This window comes from Gobio gobio (genome assembly GCF_949357685.1).
Source record: "Gobio gobio genome assembly, chromosome: 21".
Lineage (NCBI taxonomy): Eukaryota > Metazoa > Chordata > Actinopteri > Cypriniformes > Gobionidae > Gobio > Gobio gobio.
The window spans coordinates 34,745,481-34,756,486 of NC_137117.1; the positions used below are offsets into that span (position 1 = coordinate 34,745,481).

The 11,006-nt window shown below is 38.2% G+C and overlaps 1 protein-coding gene across 1 annotated transcript; it reads left to right on the forward strand.

The window, feature by feature from the left end:
• Positions 1-2,415: 2,415 nt before the first annotated feature.
• LOC307117266 (serine/threonine-protein kinase pim-3-like) lies at positions 2,416-7,061 on the forward strand (the record flags this gene model as incomplete). The annotated part of the gene is made up of 8 exons (XM_079802057.1): positions 2,416-2,452; positions 5,043-5,207; positions 5,471-5,740; positions 5,914-5,996; positions 6,092-6,142; positions 6,223-6,595; positions 6,712-6,885; positions 6,970-7,061. 8 exons carry the CDS (start codon positions 2,416-2,418, stop codon positions 7,059-7,061), a joined length of 1,245 nt encoding a protein of 414 aa, XP_079658183.1.
• Between the last annotated feature and the right edge of the window lie 3,945 nt (positions 7,062-11,006).

The window sequence follows — 11,006 nt, forward strand, 5'->3', positions numbered from 1 at the left end:
AGCGTGTCGGTGTCTCGCCTTCGCTCAACCAACAAACAGCGAAGGGTTTCACTGTTTATATTTAAAGTTCATATTCACAGGACGCGTCGCTATAGCAACTAATATGAGCACGCAAAAACACAAATAACGTCGCGTGCGTGAGTGCAGTTACGCTCTCGGTTTTGTACTTGTTTTTATAATTCCTGGAATTTATCATTTTCAAAGCCTTAATTATTCATCATAAGAAAATTGAGTACAATTAATGAATTCACAGTTGCAATTGACACCCCTTCGATTCAAAATATAGACATTTGATTTAAATGTAGCCTATTTCTTTGATTGGGACTCTATTTAATTTACCTAAAATTTAGAAATGTATGTATTTAAAATAGCGGGGCAAACTACATACTTGTACTTGTTTATCAAATCAAAATGTCACTGATGTGTGAGAGCAATTCCAAAATAAATATAAATCTAGAGTTTACAATAAGATGATGTCCGATTTATTCTCCCTTGAGCATTTTTGGACGCATTTTGGACAGAAGCAGTAGGCTACTATGGGTTAGACTGTAAGTGCCTTGCGAGGTTTTGCTCTATTAGTTGAGCTATAATGATGAATATTTTGGACACGAAGCATTCACGGATTATAATTATAATATTTACGTTAACTGTTGTGTGTATAATTATTGTAACTGTTCAATAAATGTGTTGACATTGGATGTGCACTCGCTCACGCGACCTCATGTGTGTTTTTGCATATCAATGATTCTAATCTGATAACCAACAAAATGAGATAAATTACTTTTAAATAAATTCATAGTTATTTATCCAGATAAGTGCTCTCTCAAAACACTTAAAAATGACATTAATACCCTCAGTTCTTTCTGTTTAGAGAAACTTTAATCTACTTTACATTTATTTTGGAATTGCTCTCACACATCAGTGACATTTTGGTTTGATATTTGGGATTTTATCAAATATTACGTGAATCCTAATATTAATTAATTAATAAAAATGTAATTTTTGGTTTTGATTAAGGTGAAAAATTATATTTATTTTGTAAATGTTATTTTTCTGTTAGCCAAAAATTATATTTATTTTGTAAATGTTATTTTTCTGTTAGCCAAAAACCACATAAATAAATTTAATTTTTTTTAAAAGATTTAAACTTGAGATGTATTTTGTATCCATTGAGTTTTCTAAAAACGTAAAAGCTACGAGAACAGTGTCTGTGTTTAAGGACTTTGAACTTAATCTTGACTGAAGGACATTGGTTTATTATTCCTTTATCGTGGTATGACAATGATGAAAATTAATGTTATTGTTCCTTTATGCATTTAATAATAATAATAAAAAAATTACATGAGTGATTCTAAATTTAGTCCTGTGAATCAAACCGGTTAGTAGTCGAGGGGTGAAAAAATTCAAATTAATAAACGAGCCCAAAACAAAACGAAAAAGCCCATAATATGATTTTACTAATGAAGGAACGGGTGATGACGTTCGTGATGTATAATGATCATAAGCACCATCTCTCAATGTTTATGAACACATATTATTTAAGTTATTAAGAGTTAAATGTATCTGCGATGTCATGTGACGATTCGGACTGAAATATTACGGTTAGGAATAATGTAGGCTATATGGTAATAAAACAAAATCATACATCGAAATAAAATAGGCCTAAACTTTATGAATAAAATAAAACGTCAAAGCTTGACTTCAATGGACAGCAAACAATTATGTAGTTTGCCCCGCTATTTTAAATACATACATTTCTAAATTTTAGGTAAATTAAATAGAGTCCCAATCAAAGAAATAGGCTACATTTAAATCAAATGTCTATATTTTGAATCGAAGGGGTGTCAATTGCAACTGTGAATTCATTAATTGTACTCAATTTTCTTATGATGAATAATTAAGGCTTTGAAAATGATAAATTCCAGGAATTATAAAAACAAGTACAAAACCGAGAGCGTAACTGCACTCACGCACGCGACGTTATTTGTGTTTTTGCGTGCTCATATTAGTTGCTATAGCGACGCGTCCTGTGAATATGAACTTTAAATATAAACAGTGAAACCCTTCGCTGTTTGTTGGTTGAGCGAAGGCGAGACACCGACACGCTTGCAGATTGTTTCCTGTGCAAATCTCGAGATTTTGAGGCTGTTTGAAAGAGTTTTGAGGAGGCTTTTATTCTAGAAGGAGATCGGAAGATATTTTCTTTCCATCGACTTTTATTATTTGGAAGAGTTCATATTATTTCTGATTACAATTTTATTTTATTGTAATTTTCGACGGAGTTTGGAGTTTTATTTCGTTTTTTTATTTGATTTGATTATTTTTTGGGGGGAGGGGTATTTCTGAAGAAGGTTGTATTATATTCTCTTTTTTTGTATTGTATTTTGTATTGTTTCTATTACAGGTTGGAGGACGATGGCGATGTCGATGGCGCTCATGGGTGAAAGAAGAGGTGAGTGTTTATTTTTGTTTCTGTATTTGTTGATTGGTATGGGTTATGGTATGATCAAAGAGTAAAGTTAGAGAAGCCCAAGAGGCGAAACTCTGTTGTGTTATGGGTAACAGTCTGTAGATGGCGCTGCTGAACTCGTTAGCGCGCCAGTCACAACTGTGAAGATGAATATAAGTTTGGTCAAAACGCAAGCAGTGTTCTGCAATAAATTGCAAATATTATACACAAATGCACACACAATAGATGGTGGTGTCTGATTAATTACTGAGATCTTATGACACCACTTCCATTTTAGTCCTGTTTATAGTTCATGTGTGCACTTGCTAGATTGCACATCTTTTTTGTACCTTTCCGCCTGTAATCAGGGTTGCCAACTTTCACGCATTTGGCGTGACACTCACGCTTTCAGGCTCTGTCTCACGCTCTCACGCTGCCCAACTTAATCTCACGCCAAACTGCCAAACCTGCTTTTGATATTAAACAAAGTCTAAGCTTTTAGATTTGTTTAAGTTTTAATGCGAAATTCAAACAATAAATAGCGTTTTGGCGCTAATTGGCATAACAGTTAAAGCCAGAGTGTTGAAAAACGGAGATGCGACATCTCATCTCGCGGGTGCGCGCGCGGTCACGTGCTCCACGGAGCTCTCAATACTTCTAGCGCTGTGTCAATGCATTTGAATGGCTTGATACACAACATCTCCACTTCAGGTGTTTGCAGCAAGTTTTGGTAAACAGTACAGCATAGTGTGCATTGATTATTACGTCAACCATACAGGATCGTTTTATTATAGAGAGTGATGGAGATGCAACATTGTTAACATTAATGTTAATGTTTTTCCTGTATTTAGCCCTCATACACTCATACACATTGATGGTCAAATGTGACCATACACCTTAACTATTTTTCAATTGAATAAATGTTCTATATTTTAGTTCAAAAATATTAATTGAATATTTTGAGATATTTTGGTTCTAAATACTATCTGTGCAATAATTATGGTCCTGACCACTTAAAATATTTTTCTTCTAATATTTTTCTTATTTATATTACAATTAGTATTAAGGTTGAATTAGAGAATTCTTATTCAAAGAGGCAAATTAGAGTCATTTTGTGGCTTGAAAAAGAATAATTTCCATTTGTAATGCCATTACCCACTGGTGCCTTTATGGCTCTTTAATCAATATACATGTATCTAATCTAGTTGCTCAAAAAAGTATTGCAGTTTTGCATTTTAATAAATATTTTGATATGATCAAACACTAGATTTCTTTAAATGGGAAATTTAAAAATGTTAATAACGTACATATCCTTATTTCCTTATATGTACAGCAGGCTATGAATTGATACTGAAATCGATATAATCCTACGGTAATTGGTTAAGTACCCCCCCCCCCCCCCCCCAAAAGAAAAGAAAATCTCACTCCAACCTGATCTCAAAAGTTGGCAACCCTGCTGTAATAGGACATTCACAGATTGATTTTGTTTTTGTTCTTGCCATTGAAACGTTCACTGTGTGCACTTTCACTGAAGATGTTGAAAAACAAGTTGTTAATATTTTGTGGGATATTCTATGTAAAAGTCTCTAGAAATGTTAATTTATTATTTTATTTATTATTTTATTTATTTTTCCAAATCATATATATGGTGATGTTCACTAATTTAAAAATCAACATTTGAATAAATATCTTATTACTGTGTGTCTGCCTATATATTATTTAATGAATATCTGTTATTCATATAACAAGGAAAATGCATAATAGAACATAAATATTGATAGATTAAAGGTTTGCAGTAATTTTATAATTGTATCTTTGCAAACCGTAAGTGGTAGGCTAATGAAGCCGATTCGGTGGGGGCACACCCTTACGAAAAAGTACTATAGGAATCTTATAGGAATACTGTAGTATTTTGGGACATACTATAGAAGTACGATGAGACTACTATAGCAGCTTTAAAATATTATAGAGAAAATATCACAGAAGTATGTTATGTTCTGTAATACCTCTAATATCCTAGAGCCGCTATAGTATTTCTATAGTAGTCTTATAGTACTATAGTAATATTTTGTCCCAAAATACTATTTTCCTAAGGGTAATTAGGCCATTCATAACCAGCATATAGACGTAACATTTTCTGTCATTTAACGTCGGTCATCCTCATTAATGTATTTGAAATTGTTTTCATATTTAGATATGACGGCCAGAAAAAATTAAGTTATGTTAAGTTTTTGTTATGTTAAGTTGGTTCAGTGCCATTGACTTCCATTATTTTTCGGCGTTTTCCATCAGTTTTCAGCCCATAATGGCGGCCGCGCCGTCACGTCATGGGGCAACGGTTGCTATGGAGCGTTCTATTGAGTTTCGCCTCTTGGGCTTCTATACTCTTTGGTGTGATGTTGTACAATAATTGACTAAATTAATGTGAAGAAACTTGTGCGAGTAACCCGTTTGATCCCTAAATTTCCCGGGCTAAGTGATCACATGTATTTGATTCCTTGCATATGAAATAAACTTTCATAGTTACTCTAAGAACAATTTGTAATTGATTATTATTAAAATATGACTAATTATTTGATTTGAAATATTCCAGCTCCAGGCCGCTGCAGATCCAGCAGAGCTGCTTCCAGTCAGGAGGTTTGGATCATCAGTTCGGATGACCAGGATCAGAAGCCGCTGCCAGACCCGACACTGAGCCAGGAACTACCAGGTTATTTTGCCCCCCTGCCTTCTGATTTGGCTGTGTCTGTGTCCACAGGTCCGGCTGACAGGAAGAGGAAGGGGCAGAGCGGCAGCCGGGAGGAACCAGACGATGGAAGTCCATCCACTTCATTTGAAACACCTGCGAAACGCTCTCGCAAAGGTCAGAATAGACTCATATTAAAAAATTTATGGCTCAGTTAATCAATTATTTGTCATTAACATAGAAAGTTGAAAAAATAAAGTAACAATTTGTTGTAACCACTGACATTAATTATTCATAATATTAAAAAACAGTTTCTAATGTTTGAAATATTCCAGCTCCAGGCCGCTGCAGATCCAGCAGAGCTGCTTCCAGTCAGGAGGTTTGGATCATCAGTTCGGATGACCAGGATCAGAAGCCGCTGCCAGACCCGACACTGAGCCAGGAACTACCAGGTTATTTTGCCCCCCTGCCTTCTGATTTGGCTGTGTCTGTGTCCACAGGTCCGGCTGACAGGAAGAGGAAGGGGCAGAGCGGCAGCCGGGAGGAACCAGACGATGGAAGTCCATCCACTTCATTTAAAACACCTGCGAAACGCTCTCGCAAAGGTCAGAATAGACTCATATTAAAAAGTTATGGCTCAATTATTAAATGATTGGTCATTAAAAATATTCCTCAGCTGTTTGAAGTAAGGACTGCATTAAAGTTATGATTTTTGTACAGCTCTAGAGACTGCAACATGTTTTCTCTTAAGACGTTTCTTTGATCGTATGTTTTGCAGAAGCATATACGAAGGGCCCTTTGCTGGGAAAGGGCGGATTCGGCGCCGTGTATGCTGGGATCCGCAGGTCTGACGGACTGCCAGTAAGACATTTTCTTCCCTCCTTTGTTCAGACAGCCTTTATAAATGTTGATATCAGTAAATTCAGGTGTGATTTACTGTGGCTTATCGTCTACAGGTGGCCATCAAGTACGTCTCCAAGGACAGGGCCCTAAAGATGCTGAAAGATGTAAGTTCCAGTGTGAATCTGTTGTTCTGTTTCCTCCGTTTCGCTCAGCGCTGGCTATAATGGAGCATTTGTCCCTGCAGGAAGGTCAGGGTCTGCTGCCTCTGGAGGTGGCATTGATGGCCCGGGTCAATTCGGCTCCCACCTGCCCCAACGTCCTGCAGCTCGTGGAGTGGTTTGAGCGTGACACCCGCTACAGCCTGATCCTGGAACGGCCAGTTCCCTGCCAAGATCTGCAGAGTTTCTGCGAGGAGAACGGCTGTCTGGATGAGAGCTTGGCCAAGAAAGTGCTGGTGCAGCTGATCTCCGCTCTGAAGCACTGCGAGAGCCGCAGAGTCCTGCACCGGGACGTCAAGCCAGAGAACCTGCTCATCTCCACAGCTTCACACCACATCAAGCTGCTGGACTTCGGTTGTGGAGCGCTGATGAAGGACTCGGCCTACACGTCTTTTGCAGGTGGGTTTGCGTTACAGGTGGAAACGCTCTGTGGATGTTTGTGAACTTTGGGTGAGAGAATTAGTTTGGACCGGAGTTTATTCAGTGGATGTTTCTGGTCTTCTTGTGTCTCTCAGGTACTTTTGACTACGCCCCTCCTGAGTGGTTTAATCAGCGCTGCTATCACGCAGGACCGGCTACTGTTTGGTCTGTGGGGGTGACGCTCTATAACATCCTGTGCTTCCCCTTCATAGCCGCAGACAGGATCTCCTTGAGAAGCAGACTGATCTTCCCTAGAGAGCTGTCTACAGGCAAGAGATAGCAAACATTCAGAGGTAGAAACCCAAGATGAGTTTGTTGGTCTGTGTTTCTGAAGACTGTGTTGTGTGTAACAGAGTGCCATCAGTTGATCAGCTGGTGTCTCAGGGACGCGGCGGCAGAACGTCCCACTTTAGACGACATTGAGGTCCATCCCTGGTTGCAGTGAACAGGTGACCAGTGACATTACACTTATCTGAATCACAGCATTCATGGCTTGGATTGTATTGTTAGGATAGTGTAGATAAACGGCTTTGATTATGTGTTTAGGGTGAGCAGGAGTGACACCGGAACTGCAGAGAGCTTCCTGATCTCCTACAGAAGTGGACCATCAACTACAGTTTACATCCTCTGCTCCCACTGATCTACACAAATATAGACACACTGTATTTGTCATAAATATAGATCAGTGTCTGCTGCGCTCTGTGAAGCTCTGTGTAGACGCTGGAGGAGCTGAACACGCAGCACCAGCTGAAACCAGAGCCCAATGGGCCAGAGATCTGCTATTCCAGAGTAGCAAAACACGTAGTGTGTACCTCAATAGACCAAAGGGGAAAAAACATTGGGACAGAGCGCAGGGCTGCATTTCCCGATAACGTTGTCTCTTAGCGCGCTACGAAGACTCTAAAGGTATAACTTAACTAAAGGTATCCCATTTCTAGGCGTGCCCCGAACTATATCTCAGGAGGTTGCTTAAGGTATACCTTCTTAAGTGCGACGTCACCAGGTGCTGAATTAGTTTATCAATGACTCAAAAATAGATGATTCACTCTATGCAGGGGCTGTTTAACTGCGTTATGTGAGACAGCGGGGTTCTTTATAATAGAAGCACTTCAGAAATAGTTGAAATTGCATTTATCAGGACTCGTGAGATCTTATAAATATAATCCAAATTGCAAACTAAATTCAAAACCGTGGATAATTTCTATAATTTTGAAATGATTGTGCGAACCTGCAACCTCTTATGCCCAAAGGTATCATGCATCAACCCACTAACGGGCAGTATGCCATTTATATTATCATAATATATTTTACCATAGTCTTCATTTACTCCACAAGCAGAGTTGATTGCCCGCATAGCATTATTGGTGTAAATCACTAATTTCGGTTATTGGATGACCTACTCAATAAAGGCGCAACACGCGAAACATAATCAACAGCTACAGCGGAAAAAAAAGAAAGAACGAGAAGAGTGGCGGCAGCTGAATTTCGGGGCTGCTCCGTCGAGTTTGTCTTGAAAAAGTCGGACCAACAAGATCTAAAAGCTGCTGAATTTGCTGTAGTGGCAGGCAAAATTAATTTTGAATTGCAGCTTTGGACAGGGTAGCCAGGGGACTAAAGTTTTCACGGATGAACTAGTGACCATAGAAATGGCTCCGCGGACGGAGATAAAATCTTTGATTTAGCACAAATATTCGCTGTATCGCTGCCATAGTTTGACCAAACTCCCCTCCACAATCATTCCCTTTAAATAGACTCCATAATGGTTTGCCAGCTGATGTACCTTTGGATAATATAATTAAAAAGCTAACAACCATTAGTGTAATGACAATTTTAATCCTTGCATAAAAAAACAAAACAATTAAATTAGCCTAATTGAACACTGGGTGTACAGTATATTACAACTTCAGAATTATATTCATATGGACTGACATGTAAAGAAGCTTTTTGCACAGTGGTGGCCACTAGTGGAATGAACTGTCAATAATGATAAGGTATAGCTAAGAGTGGTCCAGACCAACCTTACGAAAGTAGGACTTACAGAAGGTATTCTTAACTAAGATCGTTTCAGGAAACACGTATTAACGTTAAGGTGCACCTTAAGGTATAACTTAAGAACGACGTAGTGTTAAGAAGGTTTTGGGAAATCCAGCCCAGAACAGTCTGAGGCAGTGTTAACTAGCATAATGTGCTTGTTTTTCTCTTTTTGAAACTAGGTCAGTAAAAATACAAACAGTCCAGTAGGCGGAGACAGACACACAGAAGCATCTATAAACTAAATACATTTATTATGCTCAGAACAATAACTAACATATTGTACGATGAGGTAGAGTTTCGGTGTGTGAAAGTCATTGAACTGCAGAGTGTAAACAAGCATAATGAGGTATATTTATTATTACAAGGACAAGGAACAGAAATAAAATTAATAAATAGAAAATACAAGAAATTAAACCCAGAGCTTAAGTTAAATTAAACCCTTCCTGCAAAACAAGAGACCCAGGATCAACTAATGAATATTTATATTTATATATCTATTGTATTTTTTACATTATTTATAAAAATCATGACAATGATTAAAGCAATGTGTAAATAAAAGCCTAACACATGTAGAGAATGTGTCTATAGCCAGTGCTGAACATTAAATGCAAAACGGTTCAAATAAAAACACATTTTAAAACTTGCCCACCGTAAAACAGAAAAACAAAAGCACAGACTAAACACACACACATCTACTGATCTAAAAATAGTCATTCTATTAATCTTATTTTTATATTACCATTACAACAGTCCCTTTACATTTACTGCTCTCATAATTATACAAATTTAGTATTTTATACCTTACAGTCAATAAAAGGCATATTTAATGTAGCAGAATGTGTCACGTGTGTTTGGTTTTGTTTCCTGTTCATGTTTCATGTCTTTTATTCTGAAGTTGATCACAGTCATGGTTCCTGTTAGTCATGTGATCCTCTTGCCCTCATGTGATCTTATCATGTGCTTCTCTAGTCTCTTGTGTCATGTTGTCATTGGTTCATTGTCTTGATTGTTCACAGGTGTGTCTTGTTTAGTCATTAGTCCTTGTGTGTTTCAACTTTTCAATGAATTCCTATGAAAGTTTAGCTTCCATATGCGATCAGAAAATGCACCAAATTGGACACGCTTTGAGAATGACAGCCACATTTCTTCTACATAAATGACCCAGTTTAAATACACTTTATCTTCCCAGCGCTGAAGTGGCCCTTTAAGCCCTCGGCTGCGTCCGAAAACCTAGGCAGTGACTCGTTGCCTCATCAGACAATGGCTTGTAAGGCAGCGTTTGTGCATGAAGGCACCTCATGAAACTGATTTCGGACAGACTTCTTAGTCAGTGTAACCGTTTAATGATCTACAGCAAAATAGAGAGAGCTTTGGTGAGAACTAAACAAATATTGAATTACTACATTAGTAATTTCTCGCTAGAAATGACATCAGAAGTAGAAAATGTTGGTAAAAAACTTACATTTACACACAAACTGACCAGCAAACGCAACTTTGGGACCCCTCTTTTTCCCCAGCTCAACTGTCACAGAATGGAACGCACAGGATTGTGGGAAGTCAAAGGCAGCGAAGGATACACATACGCTGGCTTCAAAAATCGATCAGATGAAGGTATCTCAGGAGACAGGAAGTGAAGCGAACATTAGATTCGGACGTGCCTTGGTGCCTTCCTGCTTTGAAATGTGTCCTCCGAAGGCAGCATTTTCCAGGTTTCGGACGCAGCGCTCATGTTTGCCATGTTCCCTTGTCTAGATTTGTTATATGTACCCACTGGTGGTGATTTCATGTGTCAAGTCTGTGTTCGTGTCAATTCCTTGTTTGTTTTTTTCACTTATAATTAAACTGCACTTGGGTTCTCACTTCAACTCGCCTCCAGTGGATCCTTCATTACACAGAATGTCCATCAGTTTGACGCACATGCGCACACCGGCCCTCATTCAGTGAAGTCTGTGAAGTTTAAAACATATTGTCATGTTCAAAAAAGCCTATAACAGCTATAACAGCACCAAACTAGCACTTCTAGTCTGGACCAGACTGGACAAGTGTTGATCTAAGCTGATCAGAAGGGATCCTCACATGAATAATTTATAATGATTGACAAAAGGCATGCGATTTTCTCTTAGACTGAACGTTTGATAATAAATACATTTAAATTGCTATTAGATTGTGTAGCAACTCATAATGTTGCACAAGCCCCCATGAATCGACCATTCAAACTGAACTAGGAAACACATAATGGTTTAATATTAGTACAGGTGTATGACAAGGCTGCATTACTTCTTCAACACCGTTGTAGCGGAGCTCAGCCAATCAAACTTGAGGACCGGCGGTAAGCGGCATCTGTCTAGAAGCACTT